This window comes from Acanthisitta chloris, unplaced genomic scaffold (genome assembly GCF_000695815.1).
Source record: "Acanthisitta chloris isolate BGI_N310 unplaced genomic scaffold, ASM69581v1 scaffold7334, whole genome shotgun sequence".
Classification (NCBI taxonomy): domain Eukaryota; kingdom Metazoa; phylum Chordata; class Aves; order Passeriformes; family Acanthisittidae; genus Acanthisitta; species Acanthisitta chloris.
The window spans coordinates 9,415-35,017 of record NW_008668698.1 but is presented as its reverse complement, the minus strand read 5'-3'; the positions used below and the strand labels follow the sequence as shown (position 1 = coordinate 35,017).

Sequence of the window (25,603 nt, the reverse complement as noted above, 5' to 3'; positions counted from 1 at the left end):
TGAACTATTGTTCTTTAGACTGAAAATAAGTCTGGAAGTAGTAGGCTCCTGATTTGTATTCCTGCTATGCTGGCTGGAGTGAATTGACACCAGATTTTTCTTTCATATCATGATATTCATGTCAAATGTTCTCTTTCCTTTTGCCTTTCTGTTACAGCTACCAGAGACTCCACTGCCTGACTGTTCCTGGTATAACAATGTGTTACACAATGTGTGTCCCTGCCACCATCCATCCCACCATGGCCAGCTGTTATCCTGCCCTTTAACACACAGCTGGCTCATACCTAGAGACCTCAGTACTGAGCATAGTAAGAAGAATAACCACAACTGGATAGGAAGAAGTGCAGCTGAAATTGCTTTCCAGCAAGACCTCACTTCCACTGTTGCTCAAGCCTACTGTCTGTCTGTCTATCTTGGTAGGAGGGAAGGAGTGGGAGGTTCCACATCAGAGTTGCTCCATAGATATGTAAACCCAACACAAGCTGGTGCTGCAAAAAGCACAGTTATTTTCACGTCACACTCAGCAACAGGAATGCTTTCACAGCAAGAGAGGAGGCTGTGCCACGCAGCAGTGCACAGCTGAAGGTTGGAGAGAGGAATTGGATGGTCTGGGGTGTCATCCTGGCCAATGTGAGCTTACACACAGAAATGTGGGTTGATAAATGGCAGCTGGTTTGGGTAAGAGTGTGAAGTCCTGTCCCTTTGCACATTCAAAACTTGCTTTGCTTTGGGTTGTTAAACAAGCCCCTTCCTGAGAGCCAGAACACTGGATTTACAACCACAGACAATTTTGGCTCTACTTTGGGCATCAGCTTCTTTTGCTCTATGTTGTTGACATCACAGGGCCCCTAACTACTGCTGACCGCCTGGGTGCAGCCAGCCACCCTGCAGCTGCAGCTCTGTGCTCCAGAACTGTTTCTCATCACAGCTCACCCCACAGCTCCAGTCGGCAGTGGCGTGGTCATGCAAATGCCTGCTCGAGGCCTGGTCCCTGGCAAGCACAAGGCTGTGTCCTGGAGAGCATAAGCCTTACAATGTGGCCAACAGCCCTGCAATCTGCATCCAAGTCACGGCTCCCTTTTGTGCATGCTTAATCAGCTCCTTCTGTGCTGGGAATTTTCTGTCATGCTTCCAGTTGCTCTTAGCGGGACCATGCCCTCCATCTAGTTTCAGTGCTATAGATGCATGTTTTCCAGTCTGCACATCATCCTCCCTTCAATAGTTTTCTTACACAGTTCATCATCTCTTGATGAACGCCAGATGCTCTGCTTGCTGCTTTGCTCGCTGCTCTGTCAGCAGCACTGCTACAATAGCCTCTTTCTCTGTTTTCCAGAACTGCAGCATGTTTCTTTTGCCTTTTCAAGTCAAAGTGAAGGAGGATCTAGTCTGTTCAGGCACTGCTGTGAAGCCCTTAGCAGCAGTTTCAGGTGCCTAAATCTCTGTGAATCAGACCTGAACTCTGGAACAGTGAGATGGGGAAAACAGCCATGCAAAATGAGCAACCTGCAGTTCTGTCTGAGGGGTGCAACAATGCATGAGCAGTGCCCATTTCCAGACTTACATGGAGGGAATTTATTGATCCAGGCTGGGTGAGCAGCCAGATTGCACAGCACAGCCAGGTAGTGCCCCTTCTCTGCAGCTATGCAGGGCTGGCCAGGCAGGAAGGAGAGCACCTGGGACTGTGGTTGCAGGATGCTGGGAAGCTGCACAAGTGCAATCTTGATGTTGTAATGGAAGCCTTCACCTTCAGTCCAGCTCATTCACTGGTGCCCAGCTGGTTTGCCCTTGAGGAGTGATGTTTCAACAGGAGGAGGCCACAGACACTCAGCCAGAGCAGGGCAGCTGTCATGCCAGTGAGGTGGCCACCACAGCATGCCCAACCATCCCAGCCCTAGGAGAGCCAGGGCTGTGGTCAGAGGTCCCACAGGTACAGCCAGCAGCAAAGTTGGGTTTGGCACTGCCATGCAATGTGGAGAGGGAGCTCACTGCTCTTCTTCAGGCAGAGCTGAAACATGCTGGCTGGGCAAAGGCTTGCTGGGGAGCTGGAGCCTGTTGGTGCTTGTCCTAGTTGCAGACGGAGGAGGACAGGGACTGGGTCCACCCGCAGCTAGGTGGGGCATTGAGATGCTACCAGCAGTGGGAGCCAGGGGAGCCACCTGCATGAGGTGTGGGTGAGAGGCAGCTTTTCATCCAAGCACTCAGTTTTCCTGTGATAAAGGGCAGTGTGCCAGCACTCTGCAAAATGTCCCATCAAAACTGCTCTGGGGAATGATGGGGGGACCCAGAGCTGCAGAGAGTGCTGTGGCTGCTGAAGAGGATTGATGGAGATTGGCACATCCTGACCATCCTCTTTCATCTTCATTGGAGTCAGGAGCAGTGCAATATGGTAATCTCCTGGGGAGGAGATGCCTTGAGAGGTCTCAGGATCCCTATTCTCATCCCAGGTCCTGCCTGCTCACCCACCATCCTCTCTCCCTCTGACCAGGCCTGCTCTGACTCTGCCTCTTGTACCACACACCTAAGCCTGCATTCCCATCAGCTGTGCTGATGCTGCTGAGAGCTGCTCCATGGTATTACAGTACCGGGTGATTCCACTTAGCGGATGTCATGGTGTTTCCAGAATGTGCACACAGAGCCCAGAAGACTGAACAGCATTGCATTAAAAAAGAAAGTAAAAAACAAAAGCAACACACATCACGTTTCAGCCTCTTGGAGGGACTAAAGAGTATTCTGTCTTTAGAAATACCACTGAAAGTTTCAAAAAGAGCAGACTAAGCTCAGCTGTAAAATGTAATACATGTCCTGCTTTCTGCCTGCCCCATGGATTCATCCCCCCCTGCCCACTGCAGGCACCCACAACCTAGCACAGTTCTGGGGGTCAGCATACAGGGATGCCCAGCAAACACAAAGGCCAAAAAAACCAATGGAAGCAAACTTTTCTGAGCCCTTCCTTTTTGGAAGAGCACATACCCAGAAAATTAAGCCATGCCATCTCCAGCAGCTCTTGCCCCCTGCCAAGAGGGTGCTGCTGACATGCTGTTTGCCAAGAGCCTGCCTTTCTTGGAAAGTGTCCTGTTTCCCCATGGAGGGCATCACTCTGAGTCAACAGTGACCTGCATGACTGAAAGAGGGATGTTCAGCTCACAACATGGCAAAGCATTCTCATCCACTTCTGTTCCTGGGAATAGTGGCGCAGAGCTCAACATCTGAGTTTCACCCTAAGTGGTAAAACACTCTATCCCCCAGCCTAGCTAAGATGTAGCCACATGCAAGGCATACTCTGACCTTTCTGGAGTGGGAAAGCAAGTTTCCCAAAGGGGTAATGGTGACTTGATGGGTAGCTGGTCACCATCTAGGGCCAGTCCTCGAGAGTGCTCCCCAGGCTGCTGCAGCCCACCAGCTTTGGTCACTCACTCTCTTCACTTACATCATCTGCTTTCAAGAGGTTGAGCCTGGCATTTCTGAGGCTGGCCTGACCCAAACCACCACAATCCTATGATCCCCGAGGGTGGGTATATATGTAGAGGGCTTAGTTTCCCTCTGGCAGGGCTGCTCCAGCTGGCCCAGTACCCTGGACTTTACCGCAGAGCTTTATAGACACTGTTTGGGAGTACCCTGGCTCAACTAGGGACTTATTATTATTTTGGAAGGAGTAGGTCCTGGTTCTAGGGACAAGATTTCATCCTCATCTTTCACCAACCTTTTTCTCCCAGGCTAAATGACACTTCCCTTTGTCTCCCATTCCTGTGTCTCAAAACATGGGGTGTGATGGCTTCTCATAATTAGTAATTGCTCTTTGCAGAGAAAGTCTTTCTGCAAGCCATCTCCTTCACATGACAACTAGCAGCCTCATAGTCACAGCAGCTCACGTTCTAACCGTCATCCCAAATCCATTTATGCACCCAAGAGGCTGGGGAAGCTTTGGGATCAGATGGTCAAAGACATCAGACAGCTAGTCCTCCAGCATCCCATGGCCCCATGCAGCTGCATCCATCCTAACCAAGTGATTGTAGCAACCTGGTCTGTCTCTCCTGCCAGCCATAGCAGCCTCATAGTCACAGCAGCTCACGTTCTAACCGTCATCCCAAATCCATTTATGCACCCAAGAGGCTGGGGAAGCTTTGGGATCAGATGGTCAAAGACATCAGACAGCTAGTCCTCCAGCATCCCATGGCCCCATGCAGCTGCATCCATCCTAACCAAGTGATTGTAGCAACCTGGTCTGTCTCTCCTGCCAGCCAAGGGTCACCCAAAGCCACTTTCCAACCCCATTGCATGGAGTGAACCAGTCCCAGCACAGATCCTGACCTTGCACAGGCCACGTGCAGGGCTCAGGAGCAGCAGGTTTGCTGTTCTCAAAGGACAGAGTTGCCCTGAAGCAAGAATGGCTGCTGTTGGTTCCTATCTTCTTGTCCTCTTGTACCTTTGTGAAACCTTTAACATCTTCCAATGCCTAAAGATCCTCTCAGTCCAGGCTACTGAATGCTCACAGGACTTCCCTGACTGGTCTTGGGAGCATGAGGTGTTTTTCAGGAAATCTCAGCCTGATGGACATTGCACAATGCTAGAAGACATGAAGGTTAGTGTTGAGTGAGACCAGATCCCTCCAGCATTGTTCCCTGGCCTGCTCGAGGGCTGCTCCAGATGTCTGGAAGAGAACATCAGTCCTGAGCTCTACACTATTTTTTTTCTGATTCAGCTCCAGGGCTATGCTTGGAGTGTCTGAGCAGCAATGACAGATGCTTGGTCCTGCCTTGGAGGGTCACTACCTGAAGGTCAGTGCAAGCCCTTGACCAGAGAGATCCCTGCAGTAAGGTAAATAAGTAGATAGGCAGTAAACCTGAGGCAAAAGGGAGGAGGTAGCCCAGAACATGTGGCTAGGCAGTCTGGCACCAGGGCTGGTGCTCAGCCCCATTGCCAAGCAAGAGATGGGTTGCAATGGTGTGACAGGCTTACAGGGAACAGGAGGAGAAGGGAACACAGCAGCAGCAGAGGTCCTGCATGAGCCCCCATCTCCTCCCCAGTCCACCAGCTGTGTCACAAGGATGCTGCATGTCACAGTCTACATTCAGGTTGTAGACTGGAAGGTGCCAGGTGCTATCTGTGGTTTCTCTGCCATGCATGGGGTCTGTGCAGGGCCCGTGGGAGGAAAAGAGTGGATGGAACAAGGCAATGGTGAGCTTGAAGGAAGGCCAACTGAGACTCCCTGAGAAACAAAGCAAGTAATAAAATCCTGGAGAAAAACAGTGCTCCGCACCCAGCCGAGCCCACTCCTGGAGCTGCCAAAAGGAATCCTTGGCTCAGAGGTAAGCAGTCATAAAATGCAGGGAGAGACTTCACAGGGAGGGAAAGTTTTACCTGTCGAACAAGTTCATGAGTACCCTCCTCACCCACCAGTTGGGAGTGCTGAGCATCTTGGGGAGGTGAGACAGGCAGTCATCCCAGTACAGCCTTCTGCACAGCAGGAGGAGGAGAGGGAAAAACAGAGCCCTGTTTTCTTTGTGGCACCCAAGCCAAGAGACTGGCTGGGACATTCTCAGAGAGGACCAACCCCAAGGGAAGTTAGGGTGGGCACCTGGACCAATTGGAGTAACCTCTTATCATCAGTGGGGAGACAGCCTAGGAAGACTGAGTGCCTTTGCAGGTTTTGGCAGGCTGCTTGTGTTTTTACCTCCCTCCTTGGACCTAAACCTTCATGGCTAGAGCAGTGGTCTTGCCCACATGTAGGGCACTTCCCAGCCCCACTAGACCTGACTGGTCCTTCTCCCAGACACTGCTCTGCCTCCTGTGTTGCTCATCCCTGTTCGTGGGCACAGGCCCTCATGGACTTGCTCAGCAGGTAAAACATCTGCTGCCCACGAAGCTGAGCTCACAGCCCCAGGGCAGCCGAATAAAGCACCATGTGGGGCAAGGCCCTGTTCTGCTCTCTGCTGTTTTTCCTTCCCTTTCCCCCAAATAAACAGACAAAGGGAGGCAAATGCCTTTGTTTTCCAAGTGGGGAAGGACTGTCAGATTGCCATGTCTCCCTGTGTCTAGCCAGATAAGTCCCCTAGGGCCACAGGGAGCTCTGTCACACCACACAAGTCCCCGCTGACAGTGCTATTGTTAAGAAGGGGCTCATTTGGGAGTGCTGGGGCTTTTGCCTCCTGCTTGTTTCTCTCCAAGAAAGTCATGGCTGATGCCTGCTTGCCCAGGGAGGCTTCCCTCCCCAACAGCTCTTATCCTGGACAGACAGCAGCTTGGCATTTGCCAAGGGGTGTGGAGGGAGGCCCCCATTTCTGGACCTCTCCATGTGCCCCTGGGCTGGCAGGCACTCCATGGGGTGCCAAAACTGGGCTCTAAAGTACTGGCTTTCTCTTGGGGCTGCCCAGCACCAAGTTCATGTTGCTCCAACCCAACATCTGCATCCAGCAGTGGCCCTTGGATTGCTCCTGCCAGGAGTTCTCAGGCAGCAGAGCCAGTGAAACAAGATCAGGATGATCACCCTGTGTGGTATGGGGGATACTTCGCCGAGAGCTTAGCTTTGGGCAAGTTTACACAACAGCAGACCCTGTAGAGACAAAGCTTTCCTTTTTTAGGTCACCTCCTTATCATGGACTTGACCTAGGGACTCCTTTCATCTCCTCATCTTCCCTTTGAATGGGAGGAGGTGCATTATATTGCAGCTTGAACCTGCCTGACTAAATATAGTCAGTGCAGAGAACCTCCTGGTTTTCCCTGTTTGCTTTGGTGGGAATGGAAATCATGAATCCCATCTGTTGCCTGCTTCTGGAGCAAATGCCTGGAAACCTGGAGGCCATTGCCTCTCAGATGTCCATGTTTTTTGAAGATAATCCAACCTGCTTAAGGAAGATTTTAGACAGTGCAGTGGCCCTTGGCCTTACAGTGTATTTGGTGAACCTGGTGTGGGCTGAACACACAGCACAGACATGCCTCACAGATGAGTACATCCAAAAACACCTGGCTGGCTGATGGACTCTCCCTTACCTTCTATGCTGGGTGAGAAGAACAGGCTTCATGCTCACGTGATGCTCACATGTACTGCACACTTGCCACTAAATAACTGGCACACAGATGCTACAAGTGGATGTCCACCCCTCTTCCCCCAGACTCCTGCTGTGAAGAGGCTAAGCATGAGCTTGAGCTCCTGGCAAAATGACCTTTACTACCATCCCACCAGCTGCTGTTGTGAACCTGCACCAGCTCCAGATCTGTAGGAGGGAACCAAGGAGGTCCCAAGCACTGCAGGCTGGCAAAGCCCAGCTTTGGTGTCGGTGGGGTGCTTCAGTGCCACTCTCTGCCCAAGGAGCAGAGGAAGATGGAGAAGCCAGAGGTGAGGAAGAGCAGGCCCTTGTGTGGGATATGATGATGGATGCACATGCTTGCTCCAAGGGGTAGGGAGGGCTCTGCAAAAGACTTCCTTGGAGAGAGCTGCTTGCAAAAACTCCCAAGAGAGTGGCACAGCCTCACCACAGCAGTGATGTGTGTGTGCCCACCAGCCCCGGAGGGTGCCTGGACCCCCTTGCAAGGGGGTGGGAACCAACAGCATTGCAGGGGATGATGCATCCCAGTGCTTTCCACAGCCTCCAAACTGTGATAGCATCAGAGAGAAGCACCTTGAGCTTTCTCTCCCCAAATAGTATGAGCCCCGGGGAGAGAAGGGTGCCAAGCCCTGCCGAAACACCCTCCCATTTCAGCAGCTGATCCTGGCAGATAACAGACAGTTTACTAGGGTAATTGTTCCAGCTGGGTGGCAGGCAGCAGGGTAACAGGCAGCAGCTGTCTAACAGAGCTCAGTACCACCTAACAGTTTGAACTGCCAAGTGGGGGATGGCACATGTTACTGAAACTCCCAAGGGAGATTTGGGGGATTGGGGGTTCCCAGTCAAGCAGTGGAGTAGAGGCCCAGGCTGTGCAGGCTCTGGGGTGCTGTCGCTGCCAGGAGGATGCATCCCTGTCAGAGAATAATGAGCTGTGCCACCCACAGGACCCTCAGGGTCCTGTTGCACGTCCATCCAAGGCAACTCTCTTTTCTCCAGCGCTTGCTGCCTGGCAGGGCCTCATTCCCCCTTGGAAAGGCCAAGTTGGTCGTTTGCCTGCCTTGGCTTCTGCTCAGCTGTGCTGATGCCTTGTGGTCTGATGTGCTTTGGAGGCTCTCCAAGCACGAGATGTGCCCCTAATGCTGTTTCGTGGGCTGACTGCAGACGAATGCATTTGCCAAAGCAGATGCAATGGCCCACGCAGGGTATGTCTCAGTGAGAAAAGCCTGATGGGCTCCAGGCTCTCTGCCAGCCTCACCTCCCAAGCATCTCTGATGCTGTTTCTGCCATGTATGGAGACTAATATCACAGCCTACACCGTAGGTACCACTTTGCATGCACAAAACCAACAAAAACCCAACAGGTGTTTTCAAGTTTCTTGTCACTCCTGCCAGAAAAGCCTATTCATGGCAACCCTTTTCTTCAGGATTGTCATTCCACACTGGTTTTAACACACACTACTCGCTGAAAAATGGCATGGGACTGAGTTTCGGTCTCAAGGGTGTTGCAGGAGAACGTGCCTGTGTTCCACAAACACACTTCTCCTGAGCACTGTTTCTTGGAAGAGCTGAAACCAGCATCTGGGTTGCTGTAACATGTTGCAACACAGCATCCACTTAAAATTTGAATATTAACTACAGCAGACAAACTTCTGCCCAGCACATCTCAAAAGTTACTTTAACACACAAAAACCTGAGACAGGGAATATGCCTCAGCAGGTTGTTTCTAGGCTTGAAATAGACTCAATAAATGGCAGGTTTCCAAGGCACTACAAGCACACCAATTTGGGAATTACAGCAGTGCAGAGCCTGTGGCCACAGTCAGTCAATAGCCTGCAGCACTCCTGCTATGGCACACCTGTGATAAAACATCTGACCCTCACACATGGAGCTGCATTTCCTTGCCCTTGAACTTCCAGCGCTAATGAGCAACACAAAAATACTCCTTAGCGTTGTATTTTAGCACAAGATACCCTTTCCATCTTCCACTGGTGCCAGGCTTATGTTGCAGGCCCTCTGGAAGTCATTAGCCAATGTCCAGACAAGCAGTGGTGATGTTTTCCCCCTATAGTCAGCATTTGCTGAGCTCATAGCTCTGCTTTCGAAATGTGTCATTTCTCAAACATTAGGTTTGAAGCCTTGTGCTTGCACAGCCTGAACAACACATGCTACACCCCAACTAATTTTCACTACCTTTTCCTTTCTTTCTATTTCTTCAATTTATTTAAAGAAAACTGGAAATTCATGCCAGCAGTCAGAAGTTGATTTCCCAATTTCATTCAATAAGAGCAATATTATCAGCTTCAAAGTGAGTGGCAGAGTGGTACAAGGCCCCTAATTGTACTTTGCCTACAGGAGAACTTAAGACTTGCTCCATTCACCTTCCAGCTCCTGTCCTCCGCAGTTCGCTGTCCCCCTCCGGCTCAGTAACAATTGCCTGGCATGCTGCAAGGCTTTTCTTAACCTGCATTTGCACCTCTTAGAAATACTCTACGTGCAGCAACCACCTGGTCCAGGCTGCATCACTGTGAGCAACCTCTCTGTGTCAAAATCAAGAACGTGCTTTCCTAAAGGATCAGCTGCCCCTCCTTGACTTGCCTTTGCTGCACTAAGTGCCCTTAAACTCAGACGCAGATGGCCTGAAGCCTTCCTGACCTGTCATCACCTGGCTGGGATTAAAGACCTGCTAACTTCCCTGCTCCAGCCTCACAGTCAGGATCCTTCAAATCCAAGTTAACTGAAGGCTTTTTTTCAGTATTCCTAGCATTGCCAGGCGAGGATTCCTCCTACCTGTCATTCGGGACTGCACTAAGTGCCCTTAAACTCAGACGCAGATGGCCTGAAGCCTTCCTGACCTGTCATCACCTGGCTGGGATTAAAGACCTGCTAACTTCCCTGCTCCAGCCTCACAGTCAGGATCCTTCAAATCCAAGTTAACTGAAGGCTTTTTTTCAGTATTCCTAGCATTGCCAGGCGAGGATTCCTCCTACCTGTCATTCGGGAGAGCTAAGGCGAGGATTCCTCCTACCTGTCATTCCGGCAGACAGAGCTAACCCACATCAGTGTGGCTTCTTGCTGTTCTCACCCACCAGGGCACTTGAACAGCTTGGGCCAACCATCTCTGTGGGCTGGCAGAGGCTGATCCATGCTGCCCATGGCCATGACCCAGCATGCAGCTCCCTCCTTGCCTTCCTGGCCAGGGTGCTGTGCCCATTCCACAGCCATACAGATACCACGCAACCCAGGAGCACTCCCTTCCCTACCAAGCACTGCCCAGGGAGGAAAGATGGAGCCCCAGCCAGAGGTGCAGGGGAGGAGAAGGGGAGCATGGATTTGGGGAGCTCCCAGGATGTGCTTTGAGGTGTGTCTAACACATCCCAGTGTCATTAGCGTGAGGAGTCACTCCTGCTTCCCCAAGCTGTAACTTCAGGCTCACCCGGATAAATCATCTTGTCCGGGTACCCTTTGATAAGATTTGCAGGATTATCTTCACCACTTGGGAACATATTTCCATACTGAATTAATGAAAGCAGAGATTCTGGAGTCAGCAGGAGTTGGAGCCTCACAGACAGCTCCTAATCCAGGCAATTGGATGTGGTTGGAAATGTTTCGGCAGTCAAAGCTTGGGAGATCCTGCTGTGGCTCATTCCTGACGTGAGGCTCTGTGTCCACAAGATAATAAATCTGAGTTTAGCACACCTAATCCTCAGTTTAAAATACCACAGGACACATAACAACAGGTACAAAGATGCTCTCCCAGTGGAAAGATGTTGCAAATCACTGCAAGACTAATTGCACCCAAAACTGGCTTTTGCCAGCTGAAGAGCACTGTACAAAGCTGGACTTTGGTCACGTAGTCCACAAGCTTTTCAGCCAGACTCTTTCACAGTCATTTTGGATGCCCTGCCTATTGCTGCATCCCTCACAAGCAGGTTTGGGGGTACATCTTCTGCTTCAGACACTTGCCTGACTGGGCTACTTCTTTGGCAGCTGTCAAACCACCTTGGTTAGAGCCACCCAAGGGCTCAGCCCCATGTTTCAACTCAACCCCACAACTTGCAGGTGCTGGATTCCAGCCCTCAGCATGCAGGACCAGTCCAGGTATGCTGAGGCATACCAGGGCCTATCAGCTAGACCAGAAGGCAAGGCCCTAAATCAAAGCTACTTGCAATGATGAAACTCACTTTTAGCAATCACATTTCCCTCTACAACCTAAGCTGTATTACAGCCTGGAGCTTGGGAGATGAGAGGATATCCTTGAGGAAAGCTGGGAGCTCGAGGAAACGTGCTGTCTCAGCATGGAGAGATCAGCACCGGCTCTTGAGTGTCAAGGAGAGTGCAGGAAGAAGGCTGAGGCCCTGGGAGAAGAGCTGCAATGAAGACCATGAGCAGCTTGAGCTATAGATGGGGATGTTTGGTCCCTTCTATGGGAATGATGGGTCACAGAGTTGGGGGATTAGTTCAGGCCCCAAAGGCAGCAACAATTCTTTGAGAACTGTCTGGGATTTCTCACTGTACAAGGGCAATTTGCACTTTCCAAGGAGATGTGAGCAGATGGGGATATTGTGCAAGGAAAGGCAAGTGAGAGGTGGCAAGTGAGATGTAGCAAGTTGCTCCCAGGAGCCAAGCTGTCTCTGAAGCACAGGACACAGCAGAGGTGCCCAGGGCAGGACCTTAGTGAGATGCCTAACCCCCAGCAGAGTACATGCTTGGTGGGATCTTTGCTGTGATTTCTGGCTGTGCACACATGTGTTGTCTGTGAATTTGGTCTGCCTCTGTCAAAGCAGCTGGCTCTTCTGCACCCCCTTTCCCTGGCCATCCTGTCCAGGACACAACCCCAGTTTGGAGAAAGCAGGTGCAGATGCAAACACCACCTGCCTCGTTCTCATAACGACAGGTGAGGCACTGATGAAGTAATATCCCACAGACATTACTTCTCTCTCCACACTTGTGGCTCCCTCTGGCCAGGAGTTTGGCATGGACAAGAGGACTGTTTGCAGGGACAGCATCATGTCTAGTCAATCCCTTTAGACTGGGCAAAGAAGATCTTTGCTTCCCAAATTTCAATGCAGATCAGTGACTCTAACACAAAGTAAGGATTTGCAATGTAATGCAGGAGCGCTCTCCTGGAGCCGAAGTAGTCTGGCAGGAAGGGTGGAGGGGAAGAGCCCTGTTACAGTGTTGAGTTCCCATACAATGGGATAAACCCATGACACCAAGATCTGTTGTGATCTCTTTTCATCTTCCTCATCTATGCCCTTTGCAGATAGGATGGGCTGATAACCTGCTGGCACATCCCTTAGCTGGCTGACCAACTGCACACTGATAAGGAACAAAGTGACCAGGAGGTAAGGATTGCCAGCTCTAACCAGCCTGGCTCTGCCCTTCTCAACCCACAGTGGCTCTTCCTACACCATATTGCTCCTGAAAATAACACACGAGCACCTCTGTGTGTTCAGCATGGTGGAGCAGGTATCAGTAGAACTGGGGAGACCATCCCTGCCTGGTGTGTCACCAGGGTGAGCAGGGACCTTCCCTCCCCTGAATTCAGCCATCACTTGTGATGTTGTGAGGATGCTGATGTGAGAGCTTTAGATTTTGTCACCTTGACAACAGTGTCTCCAACCTAGAGGTAGGAAGGCTGACATGGCATTGTCCTGATGGAGGTGGCTCGTGGCCTACAGGCAATGGGACACCCCATGGCCCTCCTGACTGTGGTATTAGCCCCTTGTGCTAATGCCATTTAATTCAAGGTTCCTTGAAAGCCAGCGGAGATACCTGGACTTCCACCAGACAAACACAGGCTGCCTTAGGTAGACTCAAGTCTGAAAGCTGAATTTCCTTGATGTGAATAGCCCTTCCAGCACCTCTTTCATAATCATCTGTTATCCATTAGCTGGTCTCTAATCTTCACAGCAGCATCTGGAGGAAGGTCCCTGGACACAGTCAAGGAACTGGTGGCTGCTAAGGCTTGGTGACAGTGTCCAGCTGCCAGAAATGCTGCAAGAAGCACAGAGCCTGCCCCATATCTTTCAAATGGCCCTCTCCATCTCCATCTCTAAGTGAGCAAATTTTCCCTTCCATGTCCAGTATTTCTTGCAAGGGAACAGACCCTCCTAGTCCAGCCCCTAGACCATGGCTCCGGCTGCAACTCATGTATTTGGAGAGGTGTCTGGGGTTTGGTCTCATGAAATCTTGGATTTGAAAGGAACTGATTTAATTACACACACACATCCTGAGCAGAGAGAAGCTGACTCTAGTTACCTCTCCTGCTAGTATGGAGCACTTCTTGTCCTGCGTCACATGATCCCTTGATAGGGCTCAAGGGCTGTGCCCTGAGACAGGTTTCCAGAGGGGAAGGAGGGAGCAGGCATGTGAGAGCGGGGAAGACCACTTTGACCTTTACTCCCCCTCCCTTGTGTCATGGGGTGATCAGCAACCTGGCCAAAGTCTGGAGTCTGTCCCTGCCCTTCCCAGCTCTGGCAGGCAGGAGGGTCTCCCTGCTACCTCTGCTGACATTGATGGCATCAGCTGGAAATACTCAGGAGTTGCAGCCTCTGGGGTGATACTTGAGGGAGTAAGGCGGCTGAGGACTATCACATCTTCAGCAGAGGGGGAACTGTTGGGCCTCATAGAAAGGGAAGAAGAAAGTGTTTCAGTGAGTTTCAGCTCTGGGCCTCTTGAGGAAATCACAGAGTGCCTTGTGATTTAGAGACAAATATGCAAGACAAGGAGAGCTCTCAGCCACAGGCTTGGCTCACTGCCTGAATTTTTCCCTCCTCTTTCAGTGTAATTACAGTTAAGCCACGTAGTAATTGGGTAACTTTTTCCAAAGGAACCCTTTCACCCAGAGTGAATCATACTTGCCACAAAGAGAACACAGAGGCACATGAAATACATATAGATCCTATGGCTTATTGTGATAGAAGCATTTTGCCCCCATCCCCTTCTTCCTCAGTCTCCCAGTTCTGTTCAGGGTAGGTGCAAGAGCCAGGCACAGAGCTTTCCTGGATAATCCCTCCCAACCCTCCAAGACAGCTTCCTCCTGGCTTGCTGTGTCCTACAGCCAAGATGAACTGCACAGTTCTGAGGACATCTATGGGTTCTGTAGAAAACGGACTCTTTTCTCTCCTTGGTTCCCGTACCTACAGGAGCAGGTGGTAAGGGCTAGGTCAGTAGCTGGGCAGCCTCTGGGGGCAGAAAGGCTTGATAGTGCAGCTGGGTGACCCTGGATCCTGCTGTAGTCCTCTGTTCCTGGGGTTTCACCTGGACCACAAAGAGTTTCTGAGGTCCTGTATGTGCTCAGTGACATTTCTCCTTGTCCTGATTTAGCCAGAGCTGAAGCGTCCAGCCCTCCTCCCTGGACCCTTCCCGCCAAGCCTCAATCCATCTGACCATTTTCCGTGTGGGATATAAGCCTTGGATAGTAAAACATTCATTGTAAAACTATTTTCCATTGGATTCATGACCACACACAGCTGGATCTCCTCCTGGAGTGGCCCACAGCCTTCTTGGAAGGGCTGTCTTCAGCATCCTGGAGAGGCTGGGTTAGGGTGGGAGGAGCAACTCTGCATGACAAACCCTTCCTCCCCCTCCAAAACAACCTCTGCTACCCTTTCCATTGGTGTATGGGATGGAGAAGGGCTGGGACAACTCAGTTCTCCATCTATTTAAGGGCAAGGGTGGGGCTGTAAGAGCAGCTTGCCTGGCACCGTTGTACCTTGGCTGAGAGGAGCATTAACCTGCAGAGCAGCACTATGTCTTGCGTGAGTAGAGAAAGGGATGGGGCAGCTTTGCTGGATGTGGTGCTTCATTAGAGGGACTGAGAGGAGTGTCTTGGCTTGGTGAGAGGGTTCTTGCACTGTCCTCCTCCACCTGCTCATCAGCCCCTGTGTCAGAGGGTCTGCTAGAGCTGGGTGCCTTCCTGGGAAAGAATGATCCCTGCTGCATCCACTACAGAGGGGTGGCTGCTATTTCATGTTCCGGCAGGAGTGGTTCTTTTTTTCCTGCAGGATCCCTTTTGGGAGGTATGTGGTGGGGGGGTCCTTACTGGGCTGGGTTCTAAGCTGGGGTAACCTGTTTTGCAGCAGCTCTGCTCTGGGAAAGCAGCTGCAGTGATCTTCCTTTCTGTCTGAGCATCTTCTCTGGGCAGTCTTGCTGCTTGTTTCCTGGCTGAAGTTTTCATGAGTCACTGAATTGTTATTCTCCTCTTGGAAGGAATGTGCTTTATGGAAGTGTTCTGTGAATGTCAAGGACTATGCTCAAATATCTTAAGAGCAGGTGTCAAGAGAATGGGGCCACACTCATTTCAGACGTGCCCAGCAACAGGGAGCGGGGGAAACAGGCACGAACTGAAACACAGGGAGTTATATCTGAGTATGAGGAAAAAAATTCTGCACTGTGAGGGTGACAGAGCACAGGACCAGACTGCCCAGAGAGAGGTGATGGAGTCTCCCACTGTAGAGATATTCAAAATCCACCTGGACACGACCTTGTGCAACCTGCTCTAGGTGAACCTGCCTTAGCAGGGGTGTTGGACTTTATCTCCAAGGTTCTGTCCACCCCCAACCATTCTGTGACTGCTGGGGAGATGCTGTGTCGGAAGAGTGATTGTATTTCTTTGATTAATTTATCTTTCATTATATGGAGAGTGATTAAGCAGGGATTGTCCCAAGTGCCAGCTTGTTTATTAAAGTGGGATGGGAAAAGACTTCTAGTATTCTTGGAGTCTTGCTTCTGCTGTGATAGAAAATGAGGACATGTGGGTTTGCCAGGGTATTTTAATGCTTCTAGAGAGAAGGTGGGGGACGGTGTGTACATGGAGCAGAAGAATGTTCTTGCAAAGGTTGAGCCTACAAAAAAAAAGAGAACACCCTAAACAAGCCATTGGGAGCTGTCTGAGCCCTTGGACCTGGATAAGGCTTGAAGTTCAAACACAAGCTAGAGGAAGGGAGTGGAAGCTCCATTCCTGCCATCCATTCCAACCAGACTTGTGTGGGACGATGCAAGAGCCACAAGGCACACGGGTGTGTTTGGGATGGGGTGGGTGTGATGAGAGCATGCAGGTGCTTACACTTCACTGCTGTAAAATACAGATATGTTGATCAGAGCAGCTGGAGAAAGGTTGGGAAATCAGGCACATGTCCCATGTGATTGGGGAAACTTCTCTGGGATGTCCCTGGTGCAATGCCCTAGGGGAAGGGAGCTTCCCTGTGTCTCCATGGGTCCAAAGCAATGCACAGGTCTTGCAAGGCAGCAGGGAGAGCTGCCAAGTCAGAACAAGTAAGCCAGCAGGTATTGAGCTAATGAATCTGCCTTCATGTTCCCCAGGGACCAGTGTGCACCAACTTGGGTCTCAAGCCTGGCCAACGCCTCACTGTCAAGGGGAAAATTGCTCCAAATGCCAAGAGGTAAGCTGTGCTGTGCTGACACCACCCTGAGCTGTCTTCTGCTGGTGGGGGACAAAAGGAGTCTGTCCCTTGTGTAGGAGAGAAGGGGTTAACACCAACAGTGCTTACCAGTGAGTCACCACCTAATGCACATTGCAGACACAGTACTGCCAAAGGGCTAAGCCAAAGCAGATGTGGAGCTCCAGCTGCACGGACTGGCAGTGACCACATCCTCTCTAATGCAGAGTAAAGGAAATGGAAGCTGCATCTATACTGAGATTGGGGTTAAGACCATCTGCTCAGCCACATTCTTTCCCCTATACAAAGAAGGTCCAGGAGCAGGGACACAATTATGGTGCCCCAGTGGAGCTGCCTCTCATGTGCTGGTGGGAAGGAAGGAGGAAAGGTGGTGAGCAGGCAGGTGAGCTTAAGTGGAAACGTACCTCTAAATGTGCAGGAATCAGGGTGGCCCAGTAAAACCTCTGCAGCAGCCCCCAGCCCTAGTGCAGGTCTGTGGCTGGTGGGGCCCCTTGGCAGGCGAGGTGGACCCTGTAGCTGCTGTGCCAGCAATAACGGTGTTCCAGGAAACATGTCCTAGCTCTTCCCAGTGCCTTTGAAGTTTGATGCTGTTGGAGTGAAGTCTCCCAGGCTTTCTCTTGTGAAATAATATGCCTTCTCTCTCCTCATCTGAGTAAGAGGCCTGGAGGCAAGGTGGACACTGGGCTAGGAAGCTTCCTCCCACTGCTGTTGCAGATACTTTGGGATAGCGAATGACATGGTAATTATTTCAGCTGCCTGCAGGACGGGGAGAAGGCAGTGCCTGTCAGGCAGGATGCAGCACCAGCTGTTTGGGGCTGAAAGGAAAGCAACTGACTCCTTGGGAACTGGTTTGGGTGCAAGATAACTTTCTGTTTGGGGCTCTGCATCCTGAACCTTTCTCTTGTTAAAAGCCTTGAGGAAACCAAGCAGTGTCTCTCCCACAGGTCTATCCTCCCAGGAAAGGAGAGTACCCTTTAGTAACACAGCACCATCTTCTTAGGGTAGCTGTGCAATTTAGCAAAGGGTTTCTCTAAGGTTACCCTCCACTGGGCTTGAAGCAACAGACCCAGAGGTGTTCATGGTAATGAGAAACATGGTACCATAGTATTGATTTATTTTTCTAGCAATGTTGATGTGGGTTTTTTCTCTGCAGCTTTGTGATGAATCTGGGGAAGGACGCTACCCTGCTCGGGCTTCACTTCAACCCCCGTTTTGATGCTCATGGTGATGTGAACACCATTGTGTGCAACTCAAAGAAGGTGGAAGAGTGGGGTGCAGAGCACAGGGAGACTGTCTTCCCTTTCCAGAAAGGGGGCACAGCAGAGGTGAGGCATATATACACAGACTCGCTCACTCTCTCCACGCTCTGGTGAAGGGAGCAGGGTGTCTGGCTGTCTCAGGGCAGTCTGGACAGGAGGTAGCTGGCATCTCCTGCTTGGCCATAGCCACCACTCAGGGCTCTGAGCAGTGATGAAGGCAAGGGATCAAATGTGCAAGTTCCATCTGGCTCAAAGGGATGTTACTATTGAATGAAGCAGGGAATAGGCATCTCTTGGCGGACCAGAATAACACTCCTGCTGCTAAAGAACAGGTTATGCTGCTGAGTGTGTTCCCCCTGAGAAGTAGAGGGTGGCACAGCAATGCTGCAGAGGGGAGGGGCTTGAGAGTGTCTTGGCAGGAACTCTCTCTGACTTTTTTATTTGTCTTGCAGATCACTTTCGGTGTCAACCAAAATGATGTGACAGTCCATCTGCCAGGCCACCAGTTCACGTTCCCTAACCGGCTTGGTCTCTCTGTCTTTGACTACTTCGATACACATGGAGACTTCACACTCCAGTCCCTCAGCTGGGAATAACTTCCTCTGACACCTCCATCTCGAAGATATGGAAAAAAAACGATCAATAAATAAGTTTTGGTCTCAAAATCTGATCTGTTTCATACTGCACATCCAAGGTTGGGGACCTTGCTGGAGGAGTGGGTGGATGAGGGTAGACAACTTTGCTTGAGTACTATAAGTGGATTCAGCTGTGCCAGCCTTGGCCATTAAAAGTTGTGTATAGAGGATGAGGGTTAAAAGCCTGGAAAGAGAGAAGATAAAAAAATCCAAGGAGAGTCTCAGAAGGAAACATTGGGGCTAGTTTTGACTAGATGGGACAGTGAAAGGGCCTTTTAGGCAAAGTCATCCACTTGTGAGGTCTAGACTGACACCTTACCCTGCCTGAGAAGACCAGGTTGATTAAATCTCTCTTCCTAAACTAAGCATTCCTGGCTGGCATCAGACAGCATTAAGCTGTAGTGCTAGATAAATCTAGCAGGGATGGAGCGAGGGGAAAGTCCTCAGTTGTGACAGCTTTGGCTGCTCCCCTCTGTAGAGGTTGGTCCTACTCTTGACACAGCTTTCCTAGGTCATCTTGGTACCCCTTGTTGCTGCATGGGGACAGCAGTAGAAGAGGTTGCGTTGCTGGGTGTGGCAGAGCATGTAGAGGGCTCCTCATCCAAATTCTTTCTTCCAAAAACTGTAGAAGCACAACTAGTGTTGTGCTATGTCACTTGAGGGCAGTAACCTGGAGGTGTCTGGTTTTATTCTGCCCTGTGTGCTTTCCCTGGTCCATCCAGAGCTGGGAGAGGTAGCAATGCCCAGTTGGGGTGTGGGATGCTAATGAGGATGTATGCACTATGCTTTTGTTACCCCTTCACTCGTACTAGCCCAAATGAGCCTGAGCACTTCTCAGTCTAAACTGAGGCAAGACTCTGAGGAGTCTGAGATGATGAGGCATGTTTGATGTTACTGCACAGCTGCCTTGGGGGCTCTCCTAGTCTAATGCTATCTTGGCAGCAACAACTACTGCTGTTGGTCATGCTGTGCCTGATGGGCATAGAAAAGGTGGGTTCTGCCCTTTCCACAGTGCACAGCAGTCACCAGGTAGTCTGGGATGGAAGGACTCGATCTTAGGGTCCCCACTTCCACGCTTGGCCATGAGCAACAAAGCACTAACAACATAATGTCCTGCAGGACTCCCTGCAGGCCTGACTGGGCTGATTCTTCCCATTAAGCAGTTGCAGAGCAGCTGGAGAATGGGAACTTTCTCCTACATCAGTAGCACCTCCTGTTCTTACTCCATAATTCATGAGGCTCTGCTGAGTCCTGTGTCCTAGGTACACACGCAGAGGGAGGCTGGGCTGCTAGCACTTGTGGGGCTGAGGAGAAGAGAGAGATAAGGGCTCAAGATGAGAACTGAGATGAGAGGCAGGAATACTTGGGGTGTACAAGCAATTTGAGGCTCTGTAGCTGGATCTCTCTTGAAGTCCTGTGTGGGCCAAAGCCAGCCTGCTCTGGATGGTCACATCACACTGTTTAGGGCTGCATCTAAAATAGTAAACATGACATCTAATACTCCCACCCTGTGCATAGGCTGGGGGCAGCATAGCTTGGAGACTCTTCCCATGGGGTGATACGGATGAGGCCATCCTTTCTGGGGATCAGAAGAGAGTTTAGCCATATGGAAGTGAGCTATGCTAGGCTAGATGGCCTCAAGGCAAGAGTCTGCACAGTGGTGGTGACGTAGTCTGGCAGACTAGGGTACATTTGGTAGGCCAGAGAGTTGGCTATTTCCTCAACCACAGCAGGGCCATGGTGCTGGTGAGGGCCCCCTCCATGAGCTGTGGTGATGGACACGGAGTGGAGCTCTCTCCTTGCAGCTTCCTCTGCTGGGCTGATCTTGAAAGATAAGCAAATGTGCTGACCTCCTTGAGCTGTGCTTCAGCGAAATCTCACAATGCCTCTTAACTGTACTTGGCAGTCTTTCTTTAGAAAGACTCTTCAAAGATTTTTTTGTGGAGGGTGAGTGAAGAAAGCTGAGCGGTAGCTTTATCACAGGAGTATGAACCTCAGTCAGGACTCTTGCTAGCGTGGCTGCTTCTCAAAGTGACTCACAGCTCCCGTGAAATCTATGACTCACTGTTGTCCTGACTTTGTTATGGCTTGGCCCGTTGCTAGCGAGGAGGTGAGGGGTGGCAAGTGCTCCTCAGCCATATAATTTAGTCGTATCGAAGCTGACTGCTCCCTTCCACCCACTCCCAGCCTTGTGCAAGGCAGAGGCTATGTGAGGGCTGAAGGACCTGAGGATGGAGTCAGGATTCCCAAGATAAGTGTCCTGCCCCCTCAGCTGAGCAGAGTGTTCAGGGCCATGCAATGGGGAAGGCACTGCAACAACGATGATGGAAGATACTGCACGTTGACACAAAAGGTGATGCCTTTTTATTTCTTAATCTGACTCCCAGCGGGGAGATGTTCCCAACCTGGGGCACCGCTCACCCCTTGCTCTCCTCCGCAGACCCCGACAGCTCCCTGACAGCCAGGGGGATGCTGTGGCTTCCCACAGCCTGCTGAGAGGGTGGTGTAAGCCGTGCCATGCCCATGGCACTGCAGCCAGGGCGTCGGCGGTAGTTGCTGGCAAGCAGGGTGTAGAGGAAAGGGTTGACACAGCTGTTGCCATAGGCCAGGCAGGTGACACCAAAGTTGAGGTAGGCTTGGGCAGTGGGGCCAATGCCCAGCCCCTCACCCTGGTACAGCCCAGCCAGCTGCCAAGCCCAGAAGGGGAGAAAGCAAGCCCAGTAGGTCACCACGATAGCTGGAGAAGAGCCGCCGAGAAGGTGCCCGGCCAGGCACCATCAGCCCCAGGCGGCAGGCTGAGGACCGGTACGCCCAGGCCAGGCGGCTGTAGGTGATGCCCAGCACCACACCAGGTACCAGGATGCTGGTGGTGAAGAGCACTGTCAGGTAGAGCCGGAAAGCTGCTGGTGTCCAGGTGGGGACGCAGATGCGTTTGTAGGGGCCGTCCCCCTCCCGCAGCTGGGTCAGCACCATCATGGGGGCCGTGAGCAGGAACGAGAGGAGCCAGACGATGGCACTGACCAGTTTGCGACAAGCACTGCCAGCCCGTCTGGCCCGCAGTGGCCTGGCCACTGCCCAGTACCTCTGTAGAGCCGGAAAGCTGCTGGTGTCCAGGTGGGGACGCAGATGCGTTTGTAGGGGCCGTCCCCCTCCCGCAGCTGGGTCAGCACCATCATGGGGGCCGTGAGCAGGAACGAGAGGAGCCAGACGATGGCACTGACCAGTTTGCGACAAGCACTGCCAGCCCGTCTGGCCCGCAGTGGCCTGGCCACTGCCCAGTACCTCTCCAGGCTCATCCTCTCCAGGCTCATGGCGGTCAGGAGGAAGATGCTGGCATGCATGGTGAGGAGGTCCAGGCTGAGTAAAACCCTGCACCCCACATCCCCAAAGAACCAGTCACGAGCAAAGTAGGTGCAAACCACAAAGGGGATGGTGGAGAGGTACAGGAGGTCAGCCAGGGCAAGGTTGATCACATAGACCCCCAAGGAGCCCACTGAGTAGCCTGACACCCTGCCAGAGGCCACCACCACCGTGTAGATGTTCCCTACCATCCCAGTGAGGCACATGACCAGCAGCACTGTGCCCAGCGGCCCTGTGACCGGGCTGTCCCCTCCCAGGACACTACTGTCATCACTCTCACCACTGCTTTCCTCCAAGAAACTGCCACCTTGGGGATCCTCTCCAGGCCTTGGGCTGATGAAGGAAGAGTTGTATGACATTTTTGAGTAAGGTGAGCAAGAACAAATGGAGCTCTCAGAGACCTGTTCCTTCCCCCTGCCTTCTCCCCTTGCTGTATGAGACACGTCTAACCTTAACAGCAAAGCAGCCAAGGGAAGACTGGTGAGAGTTCATCAGACATAGTGTGCTCCAGAGAAGTCTATTCCTCACCTCCAGCCGCCCAGTCCGTTATGCTGATCTTGTACATCACGAGTTCTGTCCGGTTGTTTTCCTTAACCATCAAAGGGCCAAGAAAGGGACATTGCCCTCTCCTTTAAGACCAATAGATGCAAAATAATCTCTGCCAGCCAGGAGGATGTGACTCTTCACCAGCTCCTTCGTTGCTTCTCCAGCATTTGCTGGGCCCACGGAAATCAGCAGACTTGGTGAACAAGTGGATTTCTGCTCCCAAGTCTGTGCCTTCTCAGCTCAGACAGACTCTGAAGAGGTGGGCTCTGCCCTCCTGAACCAACCCCCTGAGAGTTGCCTTGACCAGTGCATGGAGGAATGTGTCTGACTCACAGCTTCACACACAGGTGTGAACACAGTCCCAATTTAGACTGATCTTTTAACCACTAGCTGAGGAGCTCTGCCAGTCCCATCCTGGTTCTTGCAGATATGTTTTCTTCCCCTGTATCTTCCTGCACCTTTCTTCTGCTCCCTCCTTCTTGTTCTTGTTTCCCTTTCTTTTTCCCATTCCCCCTTGCACAGTTGTTCTCATTTGAGAGAGGAGGTAACTGAAAGACAAGATTCCATAATGTGGCAAGTACAGGGAAAGGCATCATGGTGTGGCTTTAGAAGGGAAACAAGAGCCAGCGCTGGAAGTGCAATCGGCAGAGCAGCCACACATTTCTCCTTGGCCCTTAGCCAAGCCTGGCTGAGACAGCCTGTCCCCCACTCCCTCCCAAGGACATCAGGGTCCTTTGAGATGTAGACAACGGATGTAGTCCCCAGTTTGCAAGCAGGCGCACCAGATGGTAGGGCATCTCACATTTTCTGTCCTGGCCCTGTTTCACCTTTGCCCTCCAGTCAGCAGCAAGTGCCTACAGACTCAAAGGGCTGGATATTTTGGCCCCAGTCTTTCCTGCCTCTCCACAAAGACCACTCTCCTTATTTAAGCTTTCTCCCTCCTCCCCTCGAGGCTCTGGGACCTGCTGCCTCACCTCAGAGCAGGGAGCAGAAGCCCATTAGGTAGGTAACATAGCCTTCTGGTGGGACATCATCGCATGACGCTGATGCCCAGTTCTATTCCTTGCCCACATCCAAGCCTTGTTGTCTCAGGGAAGACACAGTGGGGGAGAATTTGCAGAGCAAATACACATGTACCACAACAAATGTGCTCTGCTGTTAGTTCTCAGGGGTTTTCAGGCCACTTCAGCCAGACTCTTTTGCATCTTCAGTGTATTAGCTTGTTGTGGCTGAGTCAAATGCCTCTGCTCATCTCCAGCAGCGATACCTCAGCATCCCAGCAGTAGTCTCCTCACTGTGCAATGCCCTTCAGTTTTTAGGGAAGTCATGCTCCAAACTGGGAGAGATCAGCAAACTGCAAAATACACTCTCAGGTGGATATTTCCATTGCCCCACGGCAGCAGGATGAGTGATGCTGCTTCTTATCCAGGAAGCTGATGCTCCCAACAGATTGTGGTGGTTTCAGCACAGAGAGAGGTCCCCAGAGAAGCAGAAGGGAACTGTGACATTGCCCATTTGGCTCTGATGGGAATATTCACAGTCCACATGCCTCAGGAAATACAATGAATAGCAGTGGCTCTTTGCTCTGATTGTCTGTGCTTTCTCTCCAAGAAACTACCTCATACCTTAGCAGTTGGCAGGTGAGCTAGTTTAGGAAGTTAAAATAAATGACAATGGGATTTTTTTATTAATTTCTTTCTGAGCTAATTAAAATAATGGTTATCTCATTAATTCCAGTTATCTCTCCTTGACACAGGAGATATCTACTCTCACACTGCCTGTATAAAACTGCAAACACATCAGATACTACAGTCACCAGCAGAACTCAGCTGATCCTTCCAGCACATGAAACAGAGCTCTCCCAGGAGAGCTTTAAGAGATGAGCTTTAAGACATGAATCATGGGTTGATTTAGGGGTTTGGGCTAACTGTTACTAGAAGGACATGAACATAGAGACTTTCCCTGTTATACTACTGCATAAAAAAATATGTACATGTGATATACAAGATAAATAAATGGAATGTATAGATCAGAATGAAAGTGCCAGGCCTTTGACATACAGAGAATGAAGGAGCAGAGATCCATGTGTTACTGTATTCAGACATCAATCCCTAGGCTCTAGTAGAGGCAGCAGACTCTGAACTCTATACAGGCTTTATAGCTGCTCTCTGCAGGACTCAACCTCTCTCCATTGGTTTGACTAGAGGCTCAAGTTTGACATGAATATCCCTCACAGTATGTTCCCTAGGGCAGTATTTTGCCTCCCATCACTTTTTATTACACACACACACACACACACACACACACACACACACATACTATCCACATACCCACACATTATTTTTGAGACAATCTCTTAATCTTCTCTGCAGCAATCAGGGGAAGGTCTGTACACAAATGTGGTCTGAAGAAGATTTCAAGCCCATACACGACAGGACAAAACAGGCTTCACATTTGGCTGTTGAGTTACATCTTTTAAGTGACCTTTCTCAACTATAGCTCTTAACTGATCAAATATCTAGATGTTTCACATCTCTGTCACCAGCAGAGATGACATTTCTTAGGCTGTCTTAGTCCAGCAGCCCCTGCAATCCACTGGGGTGCCTGGCTCCAGCCAGGCAGCTGTTTTCTTGCATAAGGTAGGTGGTTGTCTGCAGTTTCATGCAGAAATGATGCTAGGTCCCATGTCCAACACAGTAAGTGCCAAAGTTTTCAAGGCCCAGTTGACAGGCAAGACCTGCCATCATCCAGTCAGATCACAGCAATTTAACAGGGACAGGTTGTACTGAGGATTCAGATTCACAAAGTCTTCCACTTGAAAGGAAGCAGCTTAATTGGGCCCTCAAAACAAAGTGGACATTCTTAGGGGGCAAAAGTGCTTCAAAGGGTGCTTCAAGAGCACTGTGTTTCTCTGATGTCGATCTCCTCTCCTCTCCTGACAGCCACCCAACAGGACCAGGGAGAGTCGAGTCATAGCAAGGTTCCTGCATATCTTCCTAGGATTTAAACTTGAAGTAGGCTTCGACTGTAGTGAAGGAAAAATAGGTGGTGAATTAGGGCAATACCCTGAACTGGAGTGGCAGAAGGGGAAGGAACAGCATCCAAGCACTTACTTGCATATTCCTGTGGTGTCATGGCCTGGTTGATGACACTAGTGAAGGCTGCGATCCACTCCAGCTGGTCAGTCTCTGTCTCACAGGTGAAGAGGTATTCCCGGTCGGGGGTGACAATGGTGATGCCATAGTGCCAAGAGAAGTTGCCCTGTGTCCCTGAAGGCAGTCCCTTCTGGACACTATATCCATTCTCTCTGCTGCCCACAAATACCTCACCCTTAGC

The 25,603-nt window shown here is 51.0% G+C and overlaps 3 protein-coding genes across 3 annotated transcripts in view; 1 reads left to right on the top strand and 2 right to left on the bottom strand.

The window, feature by feature from the left end:
• Nucleotides 1-14,753: 14,753 nt before the first annotated feature.
• Nucleotides 14,754-18,391, top strand: LOC103800632 (beta-galactoside-binding lectin). The gene is made up of 4 exons (XM_009073013.1): nt 14,754-14,805; nt 16,370-16,449; nt 17,621-17,792; nt 18,179-18,391. Exons 1-4 carry the CDS (start codon nt 14,797-14,799, stop codon nt 18,320-18,322), a joined length of 405 nt encoding a protein of 134 aa, XP_009071261.1. The 5' UTR covers nt 14,754-14,796; the 3' UTR covers nt 18,323-18,391.
• A 2,387-nt stretch (nt 18,392-20,778) lies between these two features.
• On the bottom strand, nt 20,779-22,080 carry LOC103800633 (urotensin-2 receptor-like). The gene is given in 3 exon segments (XM_009073014.1): nt 20,779-21,100; nt 21,102-21,443; nt 21,644-22,080. Coding segments are annotated over 3 exon segments (1,101 nt in total).
• Nucleotides 22,081-25,194: 3,114 nt separating this feature from the next.
• Nucleotides 25,195-25,603, bottom strand: part of LOC103800630 (arf-GAP with dual PH domain-containing protein 1-like) — an 8,241-nt gene continuing 7,832 nt past the window's right edge. Inside the window, exons 10-11 of the mRNA XM_009073012.1 lie at nt 25,381-25,603; nt 25,195-25,292 (exon numbers count right to left, since the gene is read on the bottom strand). The exon at nt 25,381-25,603 is cut by the window's right edge and continues 9 nt beyond it. Of these exons, the coding sequence (XP_009071260.1) occupies nt 25,264-25,292; nt 25,381-25,603 (252 nt within the window). The 3' untranslated portion in view covers nt 25,195-25,263. The remainder of the gene's footprint in view (nt 25,293-25,380) is intronic.

What these genes read in the sequence shown, in the direction of transcription:
- LOC103800632 (XM_009073013.1), top strand. An exon ending in ATTGCTCCAAATGCCAAGAG is followed by an intron (nt 16,450 to 17,620) that starts GTAAGCTGTGCT and finishes TTTTCTCTGCAG; the next exon opens with CTTTGTGATGAATCTGGGGA. An exon ending in AGAAAGGGGGCACAGCAGAG is followed by an intron (nt 17,793 to 18,178) that starts GTGAGGCATATA and finishes TTTGTCTTGCAG; the next exon opens with ATCACTTTCGGTGTCAACCA.